Genomic DNA, 26821 nt, shown 5'->3' with positions numbered 1-26821 from the left:
GAACTTTAAGTACTGACAGAGGTATTGATTGGGTCGACCGGTCAACTGCGACAAATCTGCTATATCCCCTTCCACGTCTCTTAGCGATGTGCCCAGTTTTTCGGTTTATTTCATTCGTTTGGCAACGTGTTTACTGTCCTCTCTTTGTTCAGTACATTATAAACGCATTGTACTCTTCTACATACAGAAATCTCGACCCAAGACTAATCTTTGCCAGTATTTAGTATACAAATACACTTGCTTTTTTGGTAAAAATAAGTGGAATTGAGTGGGTGTTCGATAGTGGTCGCGCTATTAGAACTCTGAATTCTGAAAAAAGTTTCAATATCTAAAGTGGTCTTGAGTTTGGCCTGTTATATGTTAAAAAGTTGAGTTTTCAAATTATCGCGATTACTGAAGTTTTCTCATTATAAAAAAATGACACCCTAACGATATCCTTATAATTTCATTTGAGATGCTCAGAAACATTACAAACCTAATGATTTTATCTAGTTATCTCTTGAAAAAAAAAGTCTTTTAAAAATAAGCGGTTTACAATCGTGATTTTACTATACATGATATGCGTATCGGCAACGCCGCAACAGCACACCGTCGCGCGTCGCGTCGGTCGGTCGCGTTTCTCTCATTCCGACTTAATAAGATCCCTATGCGATTTACTTCCACACATGTAAATGCCGACCCAAAAGTAACAGTTGCCAGCACGGTATATAGTTTTACTATGCATATATCACAGGATTTAACAGCTAATTGCCCTGCAGAGTTTATACATTTTATAGGGACTAATTAGATCTACTATATTATTGTAAAACTTTAAAATTAATAAATTTTCATGTTTTTCTCGTGGACGTTCTTATTTTTAACTGAGGTAAAAAGAGATTAATCAATAATTTTGTAACTAGTAAAAATTCCTATGTTAATGATGACAAAGGAGCGAAAACAGTGTCTAGAAATTCTGTAACCTGATATCTTTCAGGTGCACTGTAATTTACTCTTTTACTTTTAATTTTCTATTTTAGTAATTTTAGTAAATTCTTAATTATTTTCTTCTTAATATTTTGTTTTTTTTAATTCTTTTTCTAAGTAAATTTATTGAAATAAATAAATCTAATGCATAAGCTACACCTATTCTGCTTATATTCTAATCATTGAAATTTTGATTGAAATCGAATTATACAGGGTGGCGCGTCATATGCGACGCGGTTTTTGCAAGCAAAAGTTTGTATTGAAGTGAAATTTTCTGAGCTTATGTAAGTCAATTATGTTGAGTTATGTCAGCTCTACAGGGTGTCCCCAAAAAAAGTTACACATCAAAGTTATGTTTTTTGTAACGGAACACCCTATATATTAATTGATTTTTGGTTTGGTCTATCTATTCTAGAAAAAAAATAAAGGTTTGTTTCATGAGAAAAGTAATGACTAAAATGTATAGTTTTTGAAATACATTCATCGGCACGAAAAATGTGCACCTTAAAACTTTGATGTATTTTAAAGGTTAATAGATTTTATTTTAATGGGTCGATTTTGATGATTTTTTAAGCAGTGTGTTGCCAAATTATTTGACTTCTAAGTATCTTTTTCTAAATTAAAAATGAAACTCCCCCTCTGTTAATTATACGAGGGAAAACAAAATGTTGATATTTTTGATGAAAGTTTGAAACACCCTGTGAAATATGTTAAAACAGAAAGAAATTAAAAAAAAATTTTATCATCTAGATACATTCTTTCTCGATGGTTTGTTTTTTGGTTCATCTCATTAGCTTTATTTTTGTTGGAAATATTCGGTTTTAAAGAAGGCACTAACATTTTTCGTAATTTTTCCATTAAGACCATGCCTTTCTTTTTGGGCCTAGTCAACACATCTACTAAGTTCTGGTCCTGAAGCAGGCCTTCTTGACATAAGATTTGCTTCATTTAATTTTTTTCTTGTAGTCCGTTAATTAATATGTACGGTTCTTAAGTGCAATTAGTCATCAATTTGAAAAGCTGGCAAACGGCGGTTTCTTAGCGATAAGCTTACAATAACTCGATCGTCTCGATTAGAAGTTCTCATACGAAGGTTCCTGGACGTCTATATTAACGTCTTCATGGACGTGATCATAATTCAAAGACCATTTAATATACTCTATGGTATTAAGGTATTTTCGGAACCAGAATTTTATAGCAAATTCACTAAACTCGAATAAATAAATGATATATATTTGACTCACCCTGTATATCTATAAAAATATTTTTGAAATGTGAACTACTATTAAACATATATTTTGTAAAAGGTTTGGAGTGAAAATCTCAAATAGGAATCCTGATACAGAGCTTTTCCGGAAAACGGGGCCATCCTGTATGTATGCATTTGTATATGTGTGTGTTTAATTAAATACTAAAGTGAAAGCAACGAATTTAAATAGGTAAACTTTGTAATATATCTTATTAACAATACAATGCAAAAAGTTTTATAAAAATTCGTTCACAGTAAATGAATTCCGAGGTTTGTATCGCATAAGGGCTTAAAGCACTCCACTATTTATCTTGTTTTGTTTGTTTCGTCCTTAATTATTAAAATAAACGTAGATACTTACTTAGGGAAACTAATGTATAATCTAATACCTTTTTAGTCAATATTCAATATCGTTACACAACTCCATTATGTTAAAACAACATGCTGTGGTAAATATTTCCCAGCCAAACATAATTCCATATGGCAATTTTAATTTAATTCCATAAACTAATACTCGTTGGGTTTAAATGCGTTTTGAGGATGTAATTAGAAACCCTACGTTATACGATAAAGTTATATAAATCTATGGTATAGCGGATATTTAATCATTGAGTGTAATTTGTCCTGTAATTATTGCGAAATTATCGATTAACTAATTTTGAGTGTACTATACATAAATTAATCGACTTTGGAGCATATTAAACAGAGTAATATATGCAGAATGGAAATAATGTGTAAATTCGTTGCCGTCCAGAAAAATATAAGGCCTAAAGAGTTTGACGCCATCAAGCCAAAGCGAGTTGTAGAATGTTCAGGAAGGGAGTCAGATGTTTGTACACCTTTCTTGTTCCCCTTCCGTTGTCTCCTACATTGTCTTAACCAGTTATAACTCAAGCCAGTATCTGAGAACGGTTCTTATTTCGACGCACTCCAGGGGCGGCTTGTCCTATGAGGCAGATGAGGCAGTGCCTCACCAATACATATGAAGAATTACTGTTTGACCAGCGGATCTGAAGCTACGGAAGGAATGCGAGAAAAAAAAATCGATATTGCCACGTTTATCTATAAAATAGCAAATTTGCCAGACATGAACTATAAATTTAATATATTTTTATTATATATAATGTGTTTAGCATATATTCTGACGTATATTACTAAGGAATTTTAACGTAGTTCATATTGTTCGATATGTTTTATTTAATAACTTATTTCTTTCATTCTGTATAATCTGCTTATTATGAAAGATTTTTCAACGATATCATTGGCAAACCGGCATCGCCGCGCATGGCCGCCTATTCATCGAACATGATTGGCGAGAGTACGTCACAGGATTTGTTACCACGCGGTTGTCATGGCTTTTACGCCTTTCCTATTCGCTTGCTTTATCCCCAACTTCACGGTCTCTTCTGAAAAGAGTAGGAATATTGAATACTATTGAAATATCCAGTGGCGGTGTCATTTTTTTGATCATTATTACTTTATTTCATTATTTTATACCGGTTATCCTAAACTTTATTCCTATATTTTTAGTATATTTGATAGTTAAGTTGTGTTTTATTGTTTTGTTATCTTGTTATAATGTTTTTCGTTCGTAGTTTTTAATTATTAATATCAAGTTTGATCGTATATTTGTGTTTTAAAACGAATAAATTTGTTAAGGGTAAGACGCTACATAGTCAGACAAGAGAAATAATAGCTAATTTATATAGGTAAGTTAATAATAACGTGGATGAAATCTCATTTGGTGTATTTCCTTGTGTTCATAATAGGGTTTGCGATGAAGAAGCTACAGAGAGTTCGCTTGAGTTGCCGCTTAAACGTAAACTTGAGCGGATATTTCTTTATACCGGAGTTAGCGTATCGGCTATAAAAAAATTCACACAGAAGATAAAAAAAAGGCTGAAAACTAACCCCGATAAAATGATATCCTCTCTGGAAAGAAACGACCACGTGAGACTGCTGTCGAAAAGCTCAACGACTTTTTCGAAGTGGTCAGGAATTTGATAAATAGATTTTATCTCGAATTCAAACTCGTCCCCACAATTAGAAAGCTTTTGCAAAAATTGCAGGAAGAATCGAATTTTCCTTTTGCAGGGAAACGCTTAGGGGGTTATTAAAATCAAATGAATTTTTTTGGCGTAAATGTTAAAATAACAGATAAATATTAATGGAGCGGCCCATTATATTGCAGAGAGAGATATAAATATATATACGCGAAATTCGAAAATATAGCCAAGTATTATCTATTTGGATGTAACATATGGGTAGACAATGACCTAACCTTTAAAAACTGCTGGCGGAGCGATACCATATCTGGTGTAATAGGCAATATCAGATCTACTGATGAGTAAAATTATGTTTTGTTTGCGCTTCCAAAGTTAACTATTTTCAAGATTTTTTTTTGTTGGAAATAGTTATATCTAAAATTATGTATTATAGAAAAAAATATAGTTAGTACAGATATATAAATAAATATACCTCAAGACTCAGTCTTGATCATCTGCTGATGGCAGACATGGTTAGCGAAACGTGCGCCCAGCGTAAAATTAAAAGTGTTTTGGTGTATTGTACTGATTTAGTGTTTTATTTTGCTGTGTAACACCAAAGGTTCCAACCCCCAGCTGTAATTATTTCTTCTATTATATTAACAACACAATAATAAAGTGATTCAAAATATTTAAGGGCTAAAATGTCTTTTTAATAGTATGTTTATCTTTCCAATTCACTAGTTATTTGCAAAATGTATTTTGAACTAATTTAAGTCATTAATTGATCATCTTTCTTTTTCAGGTTCCGGGATATTATTTTTCATTGTTAAAAAAATATATATATTTCAATATTATTGTAATATAAATCGCAGCTCTAAAAAATAAATGATATTGTTTACTAATGTGTAATTTATTTACTATCAATTTTCTCTGAAAATAATAAGCCTTTAATAATATCATTTGCTGTGTAAAGTTAATAGACATATTTTTTAATACATTAAATTATATTAAAGTAATAAAAAATATGTTTATTAACTTTAAACAGTAAGTCAGTGATACTTATAAAAATATTTTTTTTAAAATTTCCCCTTTTTTAAGCCCCGCCCCTCCAATTCCCCTTAATTTAGCTAGTACTGTCAGGCGACACCAGGTGGCGTCTGTTTCCATTTTTTAACATGAAGTTAGCATTTCTTTAATGTACCTATTCTCTGGTGTCGATTTTTAAGTGTATAACTAAATAGGTTATGAAATTATTTCATTGTATTAATGATAACGGTTCATTAATATAAGGATTAGGTACATTATATTAATGAAATCTGTTCATTGTACCAATAAATGTGTTCTTCAAATTAATGAACACTGTTCATTGATTTAATGAACTTAAATTTCATAGAGTTAATTAATACTTTTCATTGTGCCAATGAACTCGTTTACCGAAACTTAAAGGGGATTAACATGCAGAATGGGTGGGAAGAAGCAGCTCACAATAGAAGGAAGAAACTCTGGCAGTATGTAGATTCTTTTTTTTTCAAAAATTACTGTTTTTATTTCGCGAAAAGACAACATAATAAAAATAATTTTACGATATTAATAAGTTTATAAATACAAAATATTTTTACAAAACATTAAACCTTTCTAAAATTGAAATATAACTGTATTAATTTAATTGTTATTTTAAAATATATATATCCGAGTTTTAAAATCGTTATCTAAAGTTGTTTCCGTTTTATCGCATGAATCTGACAATTTAAAGCTACGTTTAATTTAAATTTAATTGTCGCTTAATTGCCTTTCGATTATCGAGACGAAAGTTATACGTTTAATTGCATTGTTTTAAATATTAAAATAAAACAGTTTAATTACGTTCCAGTTGTTTTTTCCAAATATTTTACCCAAATTTTTTATAATAAATATTATATCGATTATTTTTAAAAATCAGATGCTAATACCCAAGTTTAAACTTTATTGTCTATTACCAAATTACGGTATAGATATAGTCTTAATCAAATATACACACACATACTCTAAAAATATTACTTGATGCACGTTTCAAGCTGTGACGCTAACTCTAGTTGAATAAAATAAATCGACAGACAGAAACTACATGTTACATTTAAAAACTACAGTAGCCAATAAATAAGTATGAAAACGAAACAAAAATATTTGAAAATAAATAATGGAGAAAGCTCTAAAGACAAATGGTTAATACATATTGAAAATTCAGACCATGCAAGGGTAGCCAATAAATTTTAATGAAAACAGCGTGTATGGGAGATTTATTTTTCGGTATTGCCTCGAGTTCACTGTTTCTACTAAATTAGTATTAAAATTTAAGTTGAATTATTGCCCAGGGACTAAAATAAATCATGGATTAATTAATCAAAGTGATGAGGGATGGTTATGTACCACAGCTTGATAGATTCTCAAATATACTTAGAACAGATAATGTCGATGAGTTTTTGAGTGAGGCCTCGTAGTACGTTTTGTACTCAAATGCTATTCTCTGCTTTTCGTTTGTCAGATCGAGGGTTACAGCAGAGTCGGCCTGACGATGGAGATAAATCTCCGAAACCGGTCCTCGAATGGCTGTTTCCTTTGGTTTGATGAACTTAATGCAGAGAATAAGCATATATGTAGGGTTTTCAAGGCCTTAATTTTTTGCTTCTTTCATTTTGTTTATTCATACAGGATTGTTCACCACATACGACACGGAGTATTGTAGCTAAACGATGAGATTTTTACAAATTGTAAGTTTGGGGTTCGTTGAAGGACTATTAGAGCTACAATTTAAAAATATTTTTACAAGATACAGAGTGTCCCAAATAAATAAAAAATATCAAAGTTGTATTTTTTCAAATGGAACACCCTGTATATTATTACATTTTTAGTTTCTACGATTAAAATAAAGGTAAATTTGATCAAGGTTTATTATACTTAAACCTTACTGTTTTTGAAATATTTTCAATTTTGTGAAATTGCAGTAAAAATTTTAAAGCTTCATTTCTCCAAGGGTATCAATGTTTTTAATACTAAATATTTACTGAAGTTTATTTATTGATCAGTTATTGTGTTGCAATAATAAAAATAATACTACCTTATACAGAGTGTCTAAAAATTTATTTTAAATAACTATTAGCTTTAAACGGCAATAACTTCTTTAATTTAAATGGAATGCCCTGTATATTTTAGGAGAATCAGATGCACAATTAAGTTGTCTATCAAATTGTATTATACAATTTTTTACCTATCCCTTCAAGTTTTCGTAGAAAATGCATTTTCTTATAATTTAGACCTCATTTATCAATATATCCATGGAATATTGACATTTTAGATTGTTTTTAAAGCAACAAATGTACAAAATGTACAGACTAGTAATATTATCGTTTTTAGCAAAACGATAATATTACTAGCGCATTTGTATGCAAAAAAAAACTATTTTAATCTTTATAAAAGAGTATACCATTAATTAAATATAACACCATTATTTCCGCCCATATACTAATTAATTACATACTTAATTGTGTTCGTTAATAAATTATTATAAATAAATGTGGATTTGAGTCAGAAATCAATATAATAATAACTTATCAAATTAAAGTCTCTGTTGTTATAAATAAGCATTCATTAAAAAATGAAATATAATTTTTAAGGTGTTACTTTTTATCACACTGTCTAATGCCCATACAAAATTCAGTTTTTTAGTATTTGGAGCAATTATTATTAATCAACGCAAACAGTCAGTTAATGTAGTTTGAATACTGGAATCATATTAATTGGTCCTCTTTAACAAATATTTAAACAGTTTTTTTATTTTTTAATGAAATAAACGAATTATATCGACAATATTAGTATCTGTACTCTCTAAAAACTTGGTACATCTTTAAAAATAATCTAAAATGTCAATAGTCCATGGGTATATTGATAAATAAGTTCTAAATTACAAGAAAATGCATTTTCTACGGAAACTTAAAGAGATAGGTAAAAAATGGTATAATATAATTTGATAGACAATTAAATTGTGCATCTGATTCTCGTAAAATATATAGGGTATTCCATTTAAATTAAACAAGTTATTGCCGTTTGATATTTGAATAATTATTTAAAATAAATTTTTAGACACTCTGTATAAGGTAGTATTATTTTTATTATTGCAACACAATAACTGATCAGTAAATAAACTTCAGTAAATATTTAGTATTAAAAACTTTGATACCCTTGGAGAAATGAAGCCTTAAAATTTTTACTGCAATTTCACAAAATTGAAAATATTTCAAAAACGGTAAGGTTTAAGTATAATAAACCTTGATCAAATTTACCTTTATTTTAATCGTAGAAACTAAAAATGTAATAATATACAGGGTGTTCCATTTACAAAAATACAACTTTGATATTTTTTACTTATTTGGGACACTCTGTATCTTGTAAAATTATTTTTAAATTGTACCTCTAATAGTCCTTCATCGAACCCAAAACTTACAATTTGTAAAAATCTCATCGTTTAGCTACAATACTCCGTGTCGTATGTGGTGAACAACCCTGTATAAACCCTACCAAGCCTCAGCTCCATCAACGGTAACGTATATAAGCATAATAATTAATTACTTATTTCCTAATCATACACATTTCCGTAAAAGAAAAAAATACATTTTTTTAGTAAACATTTTTCTCTATGCTAAAAGCAGTCATGGCCAGCGAAGCATAATTTAACACGCAAATAATTAGTAAGGAAAATATTGCGAAAACCTTCTCTAGTGTCGCTCATAATTAAATTTAACTAGACGACGTTCTATAAAAGGGGAAAGACAAAGAAAAAAACGAAGTAAATTCAAGCCCCTTCCATCTACACGTTTTAAAATGATTAAACAACGAACGGTGTCTCGCAAAACTTTATATTAAAGTGGTAAATTGTGAAAATTTATTTTTGCCCAGAATTAAAATTTGGTTATCTCCACTCCTGGTACAATAATTTAAATTTGGAGACGAGATGTCTTGTTTAAAAGTTTATTTCGCGTAAGGTTTCAATTAAATATGAAACTTTGTTATTGTTTTTTAAATTTTAAATGCATACCTTTAATTTTTATAAACAGTCGAAATACCTTATTATCGAAAAAAATGTTGTGAAGATAATTTCTGCCCGAAAAATGTTTGGCCAAATTTTTGTGGTGCTTCCTCATCAAACATCCTGTAAAAATGGATCGATCTTTATTTCTAAGCAAACTCTCTTTAACTCTCTTTTTATCGTATGGCATATCCCAAGTAGCATAAGAAGGAGAAAAAACCATTAACCACGGAAAATTAACCACCATTTGGTTGAATTTTACTTATATTTAACTTAATAAATTTCTTGTAGGGAATAAAGTGCGAGAAATCTAAAAATGAGGTCGTAAAGGAGTTGTTAGTTCGTAAAGGAGTTGTTAATTAAATTTCACAAAATTGAAAATATTTCAAAAACGGTAAGGTTTAAGTGCAATAAACCTTAATCAAATTTACCTTTATTTCAGTCGTAGAATCTAAAAATAGAATAATATACAGGGTGTTCCATTTAAAAAAATACAACTATAATATTTTTTACTTATTTGGGACACTCTGTATCTTGCAAAATTATTTTTGAATTGTAGCTCTAATAGTCTTTCAACGAACCCTAAACTTATAATTTGTAAAAATCTGATCGTTTAGCTACAATACTCCATGTCGTATGTGGTGAACAACCCTGTATAAGTGATTATAAAATGTACTAATAAAGAAAAACTATTAATATAAAACTAATAAAATAGCTATAAGAGGCAAAAAAAATCGCACTAAACAGTTTAATGGAATATTTTTTTAATATTATTTATAGTAATAATAAATTGTTACTATTTTAATAGTTTCCATGAGACTATTTTAGTAGGTTTAAAAAAATCTAATTATTTAAACTTAAATTCAGAATATAACAACTACTATACAAACTATATCAAAATAGTAAATGAAATCTACAGTTTTTCAGTTTATAACAAAATGTCGTTATAAAGTAGACCAGAATATCAATATTCGTTCCTCCTAAAGCAGACTATAAAATATGAAAGGCTTCAAGTAATCTTTTGGAAACTATTGTGATTGCTGTTTGAGAAACCGTATATTAAGAAAGCGCTATCCATCATTTTTGGATTTTTCAAGAGAAAACAAGTCATTTCCATATTATACAATTTGGAAAGCTGTAATCTATCACAGTAATATAAGACTCATAAAGATCGATAAATCATATTTTGATAAATTATAATAGGAATGAAAAACTTATTGGAATATGATAAGTGGCAGGGTAGTATCAATAAAAAGTCGTAAAATTATTTTGCTATTAATTCGATAGAGAAGAAAATTAGGAATTGATTTAACATAGAAAAAATTTGTGCAGTGTTACTAAATTCACACTTATTAGGAAAAATAAAAGCGAATTTCATTAGAGAAGCATATGTTTAAAACATAAGGCTTTTGACATATTTGACAATTTCTAAAAATGCAAAAAATCAATAATGCTACCTAAATTGTAATTTATTTAATTTAGCCTATGTGTAGTTAAAATAACTATTGTACTTTAAATCAAATTAAAACTTCTTCGTCATCTTTAAAAGCAAGTTACTATTATACAGGGTTGTTCACCACATACGACACGGAGTTTTGTAGCTAAACGATTAGATTTTTACAAATTGTAAGTTTTGGGTTCGTTGAAGGACTGTTAGAGCTACAATTTAAAAATATTTTTACAAGATACAGAGTGTCCCAAATAAATAAAAAATATCAAAGTTTTATTTTTTTAAATGGAACACCCTGTATATTATTACATTTTTAGTTTCTACGATTAAAATTAAGGTAAATTTGATAAAGGTTTATTACACTTAAACCTTACCGTTTTTGAAATATTTTCAATTTTGTGAAATTGCAGTCAAAATTTTAAGGCTTTATTTCTCCAATGGTATCAAACTTTTTAATACTAAATAGTCACTGAAGTTTATTTATTGATCAGTTATTGTGTTGCAATAATAAAAATTATACTACCTTATACAGAGTGTCTAAAATTTTATTTACATTTTAACAACTAGTTATCATTTTGTGTTAAAATAAAAAGTTAAAAAAATTGAGAAATTTGCCGAAAATGGAAACTAATCGTACACCAGAGAGAAGTGATATGATTCTATTAATGGGTGGCTGCAGAGTACATTCATACATTAATATAATATTTAAATTTATGATAGTTAGCTCCTGATCTATCTAGTCTGGACATTTTTATGGAGATATGTTAAAGACAGGGTTTGCAAAACTCGACCAACTATTGTCGGAAACATGACAGAAATGATTGTGGCTGCTTTTCGAAGTATAACTCCAAGATATGCCTCCGAACATGCAATGATATTTTAAAAAGAGAATAATTTAATGCTGCGAATAAGAAAGTAAGCGTTTTGAGCATGACTGAATTTGATTTCATCTAACCAGTTTTTGTATAATTATGTGACAAAAAAAATGCTTCCTGTCTTGTTTATATCTAGTTTTAATTCTGTAATAATTAAAGTATGTTCCAAAGGTGTATCTTTTTATTGTCGTTGAATATTTTATCATAGACTTCACCAAATAATAAAAATCTACTGACTTTATGATTTTGTATAAAAATGCAAATATCCAGGAAAATCCTTGTCTAAGTGGTAGTATTTTATACGTATTCCTGAATATAAAGTATTTTATATGTATTCCTGTACTATAAAGAAATACCTTATAGTATTTTGAATAAATATTTCTGAAGAAAGAATTCTCCATTCCAAAATCGGAATAATATACTTGGTGTTTAATTTAAAATGAAAGAGTAACTTGTTTTTAATAGTAACTAATGTTCAATATTAATTTTGTCTTACACTGTATAACGTCTTGGGTCAAGTTTTAATTTAGTTTAACATACTGTAGTTATTTGAACTAAATACCAACATATACAGGGTAAATTACAATTTAGGTAGCTGTTATTGAAATTTATTCTTCAATTTCATAAAATGTGTAATATGTCAAGAACTTTGCATTTTATACGTATGCTTATTTTATGAAACTCACCTTTTTTGCTAGAATCCGAAAAGCACTTAACATATAGGGTTTTCCATTACCAAAACCACAACTTTGATGCGTAAGTTTTTTGGAAAAACCATATGTCCCAAAATTTTCATTCAATATAAACTACCGTTGTTCTGGGATTCACCGCGACGCGTGACCATATGAGAGGCGCCACCCTGTATATTACAAAATTGATGGCGCAACATAAAAATTTTAAAAAATGTTTATAGCTATGTGGCGGATTCATGTTTCCAAAAAAATCCTTTATAGGTATTTCGCCACTGCACTGCAAGAAAATCTCCAAAATAAAATAATTATTTTTTGTAAACACTTCTGCGTTAAACCTAAACGGACGCTGCTTATCATAAGTTATGTTTACAGTAATACAAATTTGCCTAACAAAGCAAAAAAAATGCTTAACGTTTCGGAAAGTTATCTCTTTCCGTCGTCGGAAGCAAACAAATACAACGAATAAAGACAAAAACTATTTAAAATATTTAAATTCAACTATTCGAGAACACTTTACTTTTTTAAAACAGATACGTCTACAAGAAACCGTTGACGTTCTCTTAAAATGACATTTTTAACTTGATATTTAAACTTCAAAATTAACAATTACTACCTGATAACGATTACTTAATAAGGTAAAACCAAAAAGCCCCAAACTTTCTGTATGATTATTTTTAAATTATACGTATGTTATGTTTATTTATCTTGTTGTATCTATTGTTCTTTAAAATCAAACAAGCGATTGCCATACATTACTAACATCTACAGATGCATGAGCAATACATTTATTTTTATTAGATTGAATTAAAAAAGCCTCTTTTATTTTTCTTTTAGAGGCTATCGCTCCTTTCATTATAATTTTGGCGTTATTAAAATTTATTCTGTGCCCTGTGTCCCAAGAATGCTGACAAATCTTAGATTTGTGAAAATCTCCCTTTCTTAAATAATTTTTATGTTCTTTAATTCTATAATTTAAGGGTCTAGATGTTTCACCAATGTAAAATTTATCGCATTCACAGGGTATTTGGTATATTTCATTTTTTGTTTGTTGTTCTGTATTCATTGGTTTAATATGTGATAAAATGGATCTAAGTGTATTTTGTGTTTTGAAAGATGTTCGTATGTTATATTATTTTCACATCCTTCTTATTTTTTCCGAAACGCCTCGTATGTATGGAATTGTAAGTTGTATATATTGTGTATTGTTATCATTGTGTCTATGATTTGGGGTTTGTATTTCGTTTAACGTTTTGTCAATAAAATATGGTGGATAGTCGTTTTTGATTAATGTATTTTTTTTAGTGGCGAAATACCCATAAAGGATTTTTTTGGAAAGATAAAAATTTTAATTACCTACATATTAAATAAAATTTAATGTCGATTTTCAAAAGAAACTTTTTATTTAAACTTTTTTACCGCTCCCAATAGACCAAAAACCAACATAATAATCCTCCACTGCGGCGCAGTATTTCACAATGCATGTTGCAGGAAGGCGTTTGAGATTGAGCTCGGGGGCAGCTTAGTCCAAATAAAAAACTAAAACTAATGAGGAGATTTAGCCTCTGCCGGCTCCAGATAATAAATAAACTAGCTACGGCAGGCAGTTTAATAGTGGAATAATAATTTTAGCCATTTATTATGCTTAGAAGTTGATTTTCATTTAATTTGGCATAGGGAGGATTTTTTTGTTTGATTTATTATTTAAATTCGATTTTTCTCAGTTCTATTTTTAATAACGTTTATATTTTATATATTCCTATATAATATTTTTACACATAGGAGAGGAAGAGCGATACTAGCGATAGCTGCAAACAAAAAGTTAAAAATATATTTTTAATTCTACCAAATTTGCTTAGGTATTTGCAATTACAGGGTCCGGCAATAGTGCGTCGGGCATCTGTAGCTCCTATAATAATAAAATAATAAAAAATTAATTTAGGAATTTTGTATCAATGCAAGACACTAACAGATCACTCTCTTACACGTTAAAATCCAGACCACGTAGTTTTAATGTCCAGATCGGTATACCACTGTTGTAACGTTTTTAGTTCGTTACATGTCTTTTTTATATATAATATATGTCTGGCCTATCATCACCGTATTCCCTCTCGTTCAGGCCGGATAGTTTATTTGACGCGTAATTTTTACGTTCCCTAGTCGCCAACCCTGTTATCGTTCGACACAACCCTGTTATCGGTCTGAGGAGGCGCTGTCAACATCGCTTCTGTCAACTCTCTCCGTGCTTAACCTCACTTTGTTTTGACGCTCTGTTGTATCCCAGCTTTTAGAAATGGTGATTATTTAAATCTTGCTGTATAATTTGAATCAGCTGCTATTTCGAGGCTACAGGTAAAGATGAGTTATTACCTTTTATAGATCCGATATTATTATTGAATATTTTTAGGGTAGAGTTACGGATGTCCCAACTTGTATTTGTGTTTTGCTGGCACGTTGGCGTCCCTTTTCTTTTGTCCTCCAGAATGTCACATGGAAGAAAGGACATGTTGTTTATTATTTATTGAGCCCTCGGAAGTATTTCGAGGTGGGTTTATTTTGTTTATTAGACCTTGTTTGGTTTTAAACAAGAGTTTCATATTTTTAGGGTCCAAGGTACGGACTGTGTCCAAGGTACGGGTAGTGTCTTATGTACGGACATTATCTTATGTACGGATGTCCTGTGGACGAGTGTCCCCAGTAAGATTGATTTTTTTTTACATATAAGTGCCACAGCGTAGATGTAGCTTGAGTCCCATGCTGCTTCGTTCCCAGCTATAAGCTAGTTAGTTACGGGTGTATCAAGTCATGGTGTCCTCATTCTGGCCCTTTTGGTTGTGTTGGATGGCTGAGTACAGAGATGCGAGACCACCTCACGCTGTTACTGTTTAAAGCAGGATTGCATAAAGAACAGCTAAGTGTAGATGTAAGTTATAGTTTTGCATTTAACATTCAAAACATTTACAGCCTTAAACAATAACGTACATCTTAAATAATATCGTATAGACTATGTTGAGTGGTTAGATTGTTAAGAACATTCCTGTCGATTTAGTAGTTAAAATATAATTTAGATCTTAGGTTTCATTGCATTATGTCTTGTAATAGTATTACTTTTTTATAGATATTATTATTGCACTAACATCATATAAAATATATCAAATTAATTAAAGTAATGCTACATTTCATATATTCTCTTAAACTTTACATGTCTTGTATTTTATCATAGTTGTTTTCATAGATATTTAGTACAACTCTTACCACCACTTTCTTTGACATATAACCACTACATATTCACTAGAACTCTACAATGTCATGTATCAGCAACGAACATCATGAATAAATATAGTCATTAGTTTTAAGTAATATACAACTGTGTTTTCTTTCTCTGTACATGCCTGGCGCCCAATATCTGTATTTTTTTTGTTTATTGTTATTGATTAGTTTTCTCTCTAGTGAAATACCTTACCCACGACTGCTCTCCGATGAAAAGCCGCCGTTCGCAGTGGTAGTTATAAAAAGAACACTACACTGTCCATAACACCATATTTGCTCTGTCTATAGTATCGGCCTGTAAAATGAGAAAGTTTTTACAGGTGGAAAATGTGTTAAAAGTCTTAAGACAGAATTGTAAAATAACTTTCAATATTACATACAAACCTAAATTTTGCTTTTAAAGAAAGGTATTTTATGCATGAAGGAAATATTATTCTGAAATAAATATTACAAAATACTCTCCTAAATAATGGTTATTACGTAGGATATTAGCATACACTTTCTTATTCATAACCTCCGTTGTGTGTTCTCTTATATAACAGAAGTTATCGACCGCCAAAAATGGAAGAAAGGTTTCAAACAACTCCGAAAATACTTTTGGAATAATTTACATTGGTTATAGTCGTGGGTTTGAAAAAAATAAGATTCTTGGTTTATGAATATCGGGAAAAATATGGCTGTTTATCTAATCATAATAATGTCGATAAAAATTTACTTTTTCCTTAGACTTTATTTATTTTTTACATGAAAATATTTTTTCTATATGTATAGGTAATGATTTAATAAAAATACCACAAGACACCAAAAATGTTTTGCATTGAACGCGCGTTTTGCTAACCATGTTAACATCATCAGCAGATGTATTGTGTTGATTTAGTGTTTTATTTTACTGTATAAATGACATGACATTATCATTACAGTTGAGGGTTGGAATCTTTGGTGTTACACAGCAAAATAAAACACTAAATCAACACAATACACCAAAACACTTTTACTTTTACACTGGACGCGCGTTTCGCTAACCATGTTAGCATCATCAGCAGATGATTATAAACTAAAATACAATCTACAATTGGAGCGTTTATATACTCGCTCAGTGGGCCCAGAGTGGGCGTGGCAAGATCTAGCCCACCGAGTCAGAACACACCGAGCGTAACAGTTAGATGTCCACCACTAGAGTAGTAGGAACAAAGAACTTGAAGGAATTGGACCGTTGTCTCGGTTCATACTGTCTTTACATTTATTAATCAGATATAATAATTATTGTCTTATAACTTCAGCGATAGTGAACTTTCAACAGCAATGTTGGAGTTTTAGTGACCTAGATTTATGTTTATATTTACCGAAAATTAAAATTATGCTGTATCAACAACGACAGAGTATAAGTACCAAATAATACAAACAAAATAAACTCGAAAGATTTCGCAGATACCTCGCAAATACTTATCTAAAATATTTAAGTTGTTTAATCTTTGAAATTCCCTAGCACTTGTAACATTCTTAAGGTTTATCTTACGTCTCTATAAGGCGTTTACCGGAAGTGTAACGTCTACCGAGCTTCAATTATTAATTACGTGTATGCGGGAAATCCGAGACGAACAGGTCTTCGTTTAGAAACTGATCTCGAGAGAGAACTTTATTTAATTTAGAATGTTCAGTATGGTGACGAGTTAAAGAATTTAAAACAAACTCTCTCTCTCTGTTATAATATATTTAGTTACTTCTTTAACTTTATTTAACCTTACTAAATAATTTCAAAATATTTATGTAACAGTAATTAAATTTAATGTACAGGCTCCAAGGAGAACGACAGTATTTGTATTGAAATTAAATTTTGTGAGCATAATATTATGTAGATTAATTCAGAGCACTTTTTAAAAATATAGAGAGTTTACAGGGTGTCCCCAAAAAAGTTATAAATCAAAGTTGTGTTTTTTGTAATGGAACACCCTTTGCAGGGTTGTTCACCACATACGACACGAAGTATTGTGGCTAAAGGATTAGATTTTTACAAATTGTAAGTTTTGGGTTCGTTGAAGGACTATTAGAGCTACAATTTAAAAATATTTTTACAAGATACAGAATGTCCCAAATATGTAAAAAATATTATAGTTGTATTTCTTTTAAATGGAACTCGCTGTATATTATTGTATTTTTAGATTCTACGATTAAAATAAAGGTAAATTTGATTAAGGTTTATCATACTTAAACCTTACCGTTTTTGAAATATTTTCAATTTTATGAAATTGCAGTAAAAATTTTAAGGCTTTATTTCTCCAAGGGAATCAAAGTTTTTAAAACAAAATATTTACTGAAGATTATTTATTGATCAGATATTGTATTGCAATAATAAAAATTTTACTACCTTCTACAGAGTGGCCAAAAATTATATTAAATTAAAAAAAAACTAGCTTTAAACGGCAATAACTTTTTTAATTTAAATGGAACACCCTATATATTTTACGTGAATCAGATGCACAAGGTAATTGTCTATTAAATTGTATTATACCATTTTTTACCCATCTCCTCAAGTTTTCGTAGAAAATGCATTTTCTTATCATTTAGACCTCATTTATCACTATACATATGGAATATTGACATTTTCGATTATTTTTAAAGATGTAACAAATTTTCAAAGGTACAGATACTAATATTGTCGATATAGTTCCCTTATTTCAATGAAAAATAAATCAAACTATTTTTATTGTTTTGTCAATTATTTGTTTATTTTTTTTGTTAAAGAGGACCAATTAATATGATCTCAGTATTCAAACTACATTAATTGACTGTTTACGTTGATTAATAATAATTGCTCCAAATACTAAAAAACTGAATTTTGTGTGTGTATTAGACAGTGTGGTAAAAAGTAACACCTTATAAATTTTATTTCATTTCTTGACGCATGCTTATTTATAAAAACAGAGACGTTCATTTTCATATCATTTTATTATATTGATTTCTGAGCCAAATCCACATTTATTTAGAATACTTTATTAATTAAAACAATTTAAAAGTATGTAATTAACTAATTTTTGGTCGGAAATAATGGTGGTATATTTAATTGGTATACTCTTTTACAAAGATTTAAATAGTTGTTTTTGTATACCAATGGGATTTCAATATTTACCACCTGTACATTTTGTACATATATGTTGCTATGTTGCTTTAAAAAAATCTATAATGTCAATATTCCATGGGTATAGTGATAAATCAGGTCTAAATTATAAGAAAATGCATTTTCTACGAAAACTTGAAGAGATAGGTAAAAAATGGTATAATATAATTTGATAGATAATTAAATTATACATATGATTCACGTAAAATATACAGGGTGTTCCATTTAAATTAAACAAGTTATTGCCATTTAAAGCTAGTAATTATTTAATATAAATTATTGGACACTCTGTATAAGGTAGTAAAATTTTTATTATTGCAACACAATATCTGATCAATAAATAATCTTCAGTAAATATTCAGTTTTAAAAACTTTGATACCCTTGGAGAAATGAAGCTTTAAAATTTTTACTGTAATTTCATAAAATTGAAAATATTTCAAAAACGGTAAAGTAAGTGTGATAAACCTTAATCAAACTTACCTTTATCTCAATCGTAAAGTCCAAAAATAGAATAATATACAGGGTGTTCCATTTAAAAAATACAACTATAATATTTTTTACTTATTTAGGACACTCTATATCTTGTAAAAATATTTTTAAATTGTAGCTCTAATAGTCCTGCAAAATAAAAACACTAAATCACCACAATACACCAAAACACTTTTACTTTTACACTGCCGTGTCAGTGTAAAAGTAAAAGTGTTTTGGTGTATTGTGGTGATTTAGTGTTTTTATTTTGCTGTTTAACACCAAAGGTTCCAACCCTCAACTGTAATCTAATAGTCCTTCAACGAACCCAAAACTTACAATTTGTAAAAATCTAATCGTTTAGCCACAATACTCCGTGTCGTATGTGGTGAACAACCCTGTATATTAATTGATTTTCGGATTCTGAGAGGAAAATAAAAGTGAGTTTTATAAAAGAGATATATGAATAAAATGTAAGATTTTTGACATATTTAACATTTTCTAGAAATAAAGAACAATTTTTCAAATTAGAATAAAAGCTACCTAAATTGGAATTTACCTGGTATAGCCTAATATCGCGGGTGATCTGGCAAATATTCCTATCTACTGAAACAATAACTTTACAGGAGGCAATTAAAACGGTATTTTCAAAAACGGAACGACTTAGAAGGCTGGGCTATTGAAAATACATTATAATGTATGTTTTCTATTAAATACTATTTATTTGGAAGCAATTAAACTGTAAACTTGTTTATTAAATCAGATAGGACTTTTTGCTTTTGATAAAATGGCACATAGGATTATTTGTATTTTAGGATTATAAAAGATAGGACGTTTTGCTTGTGGTAAAAGTCAGATAGGATAATTTGCTTTTATAGTTTTATAGTATATACCGGGTGTTTGCATCGTCGGACGGGACATAGGAAATCGCATGTAAATTTTAATAGGGTCAATTATTGGCTTCCCTAATTATTTTACAGAATAATTCTATTTAGGTTTATTGAAGAGCACTAAAACCCACATTCAAAAGAATAACTTTAGATATTTTTGATTAGCTCGTTTACGAGTTATCGCCGATTTCTTTTTAAATATTTCTCTTTTCTTATGGCCCTGTATTTACTTATGAGCACCAGTCAAGGTAAAAGATAACTGTCAAATGAAGTTGTCATTTCAAAAATTTACCTATTTAGTGCTTTATTATTATAGAAAACTCATTCCTACATCGGAAATCTTAAAGATGCATTTATAAATACAAATGATCAATTCAAAATATGTTTAATTTCAGGTTTGCGAGAGATGCGTGACGAGGAAGAAACCTTCTAGAGAACTATTCACGAGCGAGTCACACTTGGAGATGGTTCTTTATCCAACACATTTTCACAACGGCCGATTAACTTTGAAATGTGTCGCTCAAATTGGTGATTTATATCAAGAAGATACCGACATTACTTTCACCAATGTTAAGGATCCAATTCCCGCTAGAGGTAAGAATAATTATAATAACCATTTCAATAATAAGTTCTTTAACAAGCCACAATACGATATTTTTTAAATAAAAACATTAAAATACTTGCCATGTTTGGATTGGTTTGGTAACTAACATAATATTCAATTTTTAAAACTGTCTAGCCTGAAGTATATGACTGGAAGATTATTATTGGAATGCGAAAATGCGAATGCCAATGCGAAACAAAATAGACAAAGGTACCAAATGAGTGTAGTACAAATTTGTAGTAAATTTTGCTTATGATTGGAACTGTAATAATTAAATCGTTTGTGAGCGATATTGCTATTGATTGCAATAGATATTAGCAGTCTGTTATCATTAAAAAGACCTTATTTTGCTGCAACGGCAGAAATACTTGTGGTAAAGATTATTACTCTTGTAAAGAGTTCCACAGATATATAGACCTCGAAAGAAATATTACTGTTCGGTCTTTTTGTCATTTAAATAAGGCGCGAACAACAGCGCCTCTACCGACAAGAAGTGAAACGAGGGCCTATGTGACCAGCGGCGAAAGAAGAGTCAGCTGTTGACGACCATCTTAGATATATTGTATCGTAAATCTAATTGTAAAAACTAAAACTTTGTATTTTACAATAAATAAAAGTTATTGTACTCGGCAACACATTCCTAAACATTGGTCCTTCGAGCCGGATAGAAGATCAGAAAGAAAAACAATTTCGAGGCAATCCGAAGTTGAAATCTATACAATCAATCAATACTTTTAAATCAAAGCAAGATCAGTCCTTTATCATAATATCCTTTATTATCCTTTTTTAAACAATTGAGTTAGAATAGTTTCGTAATTTTCACACATTTTATTTGCATTTATAAACATATAACTTGCTATAAATAATTCATATATTTTCAAAGCTTATTCAAAATGCCCGAAGCAGATGCTGAATTAAAACAATTAAAAACTATTCGTACTACATATAAAGCACAATTGACAAGGTTTCGAAACTTTTTAGACAAGTTTAAAACATAAGATGTGCCAGATTTAGTTCAGCTTGAGCTTCGAATGAATAGTTTAGAAGGCATTTTAGATTCTTTCAACACAACACAACTGAACATAGAGGCTTTAGATGTAGATACGTCTGAGGACGAGCATTCACTCACGTGGTGTAATTTCGAGGACAACTATTTTGAGTTAATGTCGATTGTTTGTCATTACATACAGTCCAAAATGAACCTGATGTGTACCCATTGCTGTACCTTCCCGCTGTTCAAAAAATTTGTTATTAAATTGAAAACAATTTTGTTTCATACTTTTTTCTGAAAATTCGACTTTTCAAGTGGAGAAAGATACGTCAAAATATTTTTCAATACCGTTTGATAGAGAGTTATCCCGTGGTCTAAAAGGAATTTTTAAGAATGTCAATTATAAACTTGTGTATAGTGCAATAATAAATTACAACAATTATTAGGTAATCCAAAGGATAAAACACCTCCGCTGGAAAGGTCGGGTATTTATGAAATTTCTTGTAAATATTGTAATCAGAAATATGTTGGGCAAAACAGAAGATCGATATTAACTAGATTTAAAGAACATTTAGCTCAGATAAGATATGGTAGACCGGATAAATCTTGCGTTGCTGAACATATTGTTGATAAAGAACATTGTATAGATCTTAATAATTTAAAAATAATTATACAAGTCTCATATTACAGGCAATTAGATGCATATGAAAGCATCGGAATTAATAAATGTGAAGATATTATGAAAAGAGACAACGGTCCAATTCCTTCAAGTTCTTTATTCCTACTACTCTAGTGACGGAAATCTAACTGTTACTCTCGTTGGGCTCTGACTCGTTTGGCTAGATCTTGCCATGCCCACTCGGTGCCCACTGAGCGAGTATATAAACGCTCAAATTGTAGATTGTAGTTTAGTTTAATCATTTTCTGATGATGCTAACATGGTTAGCGAAGTATGTAAAAGTAATGTGTCATATTGATGATACAAAATAATTATAATAGGTTTAAAACCTATAAGAAAAAATCAGTAAATGATAATTTTTAATTCTAATTAATTATTTATGGGAGTGTACGTGGAACACAATAGCTGCTAAATGGCCACCATGACTTCCCTGGCAGCACACAATCCTCTTGTTGATTTTTTTCATTGCTCCTGGACACATTTCTGGATATTATTTCTATTATATCACGAATTATTCGCCTAATTTCTACACATCAGCCTAAAGAAAAGTTGTTTTTTTCCAAATTCATCTGAACAGTTAACAGAACAGACAATATGCAGATGAGAGTAGATTTTATTGTCTGTCATGGCAACTGATTTGAGTAATACGACTACACTCTGCAAAAGTGTTACGCCAATCAATCCTGAGAGGTTTGATCATCCAAACCAATGATTCTTTGCCTGAATCCCTATGGAGCCGCCAATAGGGAGTACAATGTCGAACATCTTCTATTTTAAGACAAAAATGCCACAGATTTACACAATTAAATTTATAATAAATAAAGAGATTTATGGGTAGCCCCAGTTAAAAGTTTACAACTTCCAAAACGTAACATATTTTTAATAAACTTACTTAAGAAAAAATAACATTAATCTAACCTAAACGAGAGTCTAAAATTTTTAACTTATTACTCGGAGTTTTATTAAAATTTTTAATCGTAAAAATATTACTTCAAGAAGTTTTTATATTAAAAAAAGGTTACAGAATGTGAAAAGTTTGAATATTTATGGCATTTACTTCATGTAGGATATTGAGTTTTAAGATACTTTGTCATAAAAATTTTATGTCTGTATTTAAAGCAATATTATTAGAAAGAATAAATCTTCTTTAGAGAAAGAAAAAATAATTTTTATGGTTTACTATAGAGATGAGAAGAACGAAAGAGTAAGAAGTAATACACAAATGGCGTATTAACATATATATAATAACCGATGGTTATGAAATGAATTTTGTATGTAAAATTATATGGGGAATGTCAGCGCCTGGGATGTCAAATGGACGCTGTTTTTTTCGATCATATGGTATTATATCTTGAAACATGCAAAATATATCAAAAGTGTGTGTCAAAAATATTTTAACCCAAAAAATGTAATGAGAACCCGGCAAAGAATGAACTTATTGAAACTGAAAAATGTTCATAAGTTAATGTTGAGGTTTGTTTTGCTTGAAAGTGGATTGATATGTGAATGATATGTTGCAACGTAGCTACTTTCTGAGCAGCGTTATTGGCGCTTTTAGTGTTGCTTATAAGATCTCGGGCGCCATCTCTAGTTAATAAGTGGTTAGAGGCCCACTAGTGCCGGTTCGGGTAGCTTGTGAGGATTGATACGTCTATGTCTTCTTGTAAGCCTATAGAATGTGATGTCCCTCAGGGTTCAGTACTTGGCCCTATTTTGTTTCTGGTGTTTATCAACGACATTGCAAATCTAGACATTAGCGGTAAAATCTGCCTCTTTGCTGACGATACTAGTTTCACTTGGAGCGGCCCAGATGTTGCGGCACTATATGATATTATATCCAGTGACTTACGCACCATTAAGTCTTGGTGCGATTCTAATCTCCTATGCCTCAACCTATCAAAAACTAAAGTTTTGTCATATAAAAGTACTATACAACCTTTTTGTACTTAATAATACCACTATTGACGTCGTGGACTCTGTGAGATTCTTAGGACTTGTTGTGGACAACTCTTTAAAATGGGACTTGCACATCGAAGCCTTATCAAAGAAACTAAGCTCTGCCTGTTTTGCGCTAAGATCAGTGTCTAAGGAACTTAACTCATCAACTTCTAGAATGGTCTATTATGCCCTTTTTGAGTCGCATCTTCGTTATGCCCTTCCATTCTGGGGTACTTGCTGCGCGACAAAATTTGATCGTATTTTCAAACTTCAAAAGAGAGCAGTTCGATACTTATTGGGACTAAACAGTAGAACTCACTGCCAGAATTTCTTTAAAAATTTCAAAATACTGACTCTTCCTTCCTTATTCATTTTTGAATCCGTTTGCTTAATCCGCAAGCACATATTCTCTATTCCGGAAAAGCCTTCTCACAACTATCCACTTAGGAATGCGGAGCACGATATGTATCTGCCAACCCCGAGCTCAGAACTAGTTAAGGGCTCAATACTGTACAATGCCAAGAAAATGTACAATCATTTGCCTTCGAATATCAAGTCACTTTCATTCTTTTCCGCATTTCGCAAAGCTCTGAAATCATACTTACTGGAGAGAACCCTATATGCGGTAAACGACTTTTTTGTTGATGTTTAATCATGAACAATTTAGAATTTTAATTTTAATATTTTGATCATCTCACACACTGGTTAAAGGTCTAGTATTTAATTTTTTATAACTCTTAATTTTATGTTATTATAACATGATTTTATCCATTTACAGTTTTCCTTTTATAATATTTTCTAGATACGCCTGTGTTCTGCAATGTCCATATATGTTTTATTTGTAATTTTATGACGTAATTTTTTTTTTTTGAATTGATTTGTATTGTATGACATTTTTTGTATTATTTGTATATTTGTTTTTGTGCTTTTTTTGTTTTGCTTTGTCGATGAAGCTGTTTTGGCTTTGTGTACAATAAAGCGTTGTTTTTTTTTATAAACATTTATAAATGTTTATTTTAACAATAAGACTGACAATATTATTTGTATAATGTTTTGTATTATCTTTTGTTTGTTTGTTTGTGTACCTTGTTTTTTTACTTTGTTAGTTTACCTTTGTCTACAAATTGAGAAATTTTTTGACAATAAAGGCATTTATTTATTTATTTATAAACTGAAAAATGTTCATAAGTTAATGTTGAAGTTTGTTTTGCTTGAAAGTGGATTGATATGTGAATGATATGTTGCAACGTAGCTACTTTCTGAGCAGCCTTATTGCAAAGAGTAGATAAGACAAGAGACGACAGTGAACAAAGAAGTCGAATTTCGCGAGAGAGACGGAGATATATTAAAATTTAAAGGTCCCATCAAGTCCCATTTTGTCTGTTGCCAAGTATATTTCTTTGAAAAATAAACAAGATTTTCTGAAAATAAATTAATAATATAAGAAGGATATAAGTAACGTATGTTAATACGGAAATGTAAATTTTAGTTTAGGTTGGTTTAGGTTCTTTTTCGCAATGTACTGATAATATCAAAGAAACAGAATGACTAAGTTGATCGATTTCAAAGATAAACAGATAAAATCTCAAAATCTGACAACGGCGTATTTTATCTAATCTAAAATATAACCTATGATTTTAGGACGCTAATCAGCTGTGCTAATCAAGCTTAAACATAAACAAATCTGATTAGTTGTTTTCTTGCATTTTTGCCTTTTTAAAGTGTGTTTTCAGAGTTTTTCGATATCTTATCGTTTTGAGAGTTTTTAAGGTTTAATTTTAGTATCGTTTTTGTTGCGTACTAATTTGTAAATATTGTTAAATATGAATACTGAACAGGACACGAGTAGCAGGAAAAGACGAGATGGTGGCAATGTCTGTGCTTACAAAGACTGCAAAAATAGGTTTTATTCTTCGACAAACATAATATTTCACTCTTTTCCAAAGGATCCTGAAAAGTTATTAAACTAAGAAAGAAGACTTAAAGAAGTTATTAAACTAAGATCGAAGACATGGTTAGAAGATTGTAATATATTTTTACAAAAAAAAATTGAGCAACTCTATTTTTTTGTACATAAACTCCACATTGTGATTTTACACTTGTTCAAGTCATGTAAAAAAAAATACACCTAAATAAAACATTTCTTACAAATCGACTTGGTCACTTTATCTTGTTTACAAACGATATACAAAATATTGCTTTTATTATCTTTATTCCCCGACAAATATGTTTCTAATTATAATTTATTTTATATAATATTTAGAAAACTCATTTTTTTTTCGTTTCTATTTATTTCTTTACCCATACAGTAACTATTTATAAGCTATACAGGCAAGTTTTAATAATAGTCTATTTTAAATTTCCCGCGAAAAAATTACGAAAATTTAAAGGGACAAGCGAGACGAGGTCACTCTCCCCACCACTCAAACATGAAAGGTACCGCGCGAACTGTCGTCTCTTGTCTTATCTACTCTTTGGTTATTGGCGCTTAAGTTTCTTTTAGTGTTGCTTATAAGATCTCGGGCGCCATCTCTAGTTAATAAGTGGTTAGAGGCCCACCAGGGGTGCAACTTTGTTCATGTTTCAAAGCGA

At 30.0% G+C, this 26821-nt stretch overlaps 1 protein-coding gene across 1 annotated transcript in view; it reads left to right on the top strand.

Moving 5' to 3' along the window:
• LOC115876549 overlaps window positions 1-26821 on the top strand; it is a 108486-nt gene that overhangs the window by 68266 nt on the left and 13399 nt on the right. The window contains exon 5 of the mRNA XM_030892360.1: window positions 20413-20611. Within this exon, the coding sequence (XP_030748220.1) occupies window positions 20413-20611 (199 nt within the window). The remainder of the gene's footprint in view (window positions 1-20412; window positions 20612-26821) is intronic.

Source organism: Sitophilus oryzae, unplaced genomic scaffold, assembly GCF_002938485.1.
Source record: "Sitophilus oryzae breed Bouriz unplaced genomic scaffold, Soryzae_2.0 scaffold_1436_pilon_pilon, whole genome shotgun sequence".
NCBI lineage: Eukaryota > Metazoa > Arthropoda > Insecta > Coleoptera > Curculionidae > Sitophilus > Sitophilus oryzae.
This window is presented reverse-complemented; position numbering and strand designations above follow the sequence as displayed.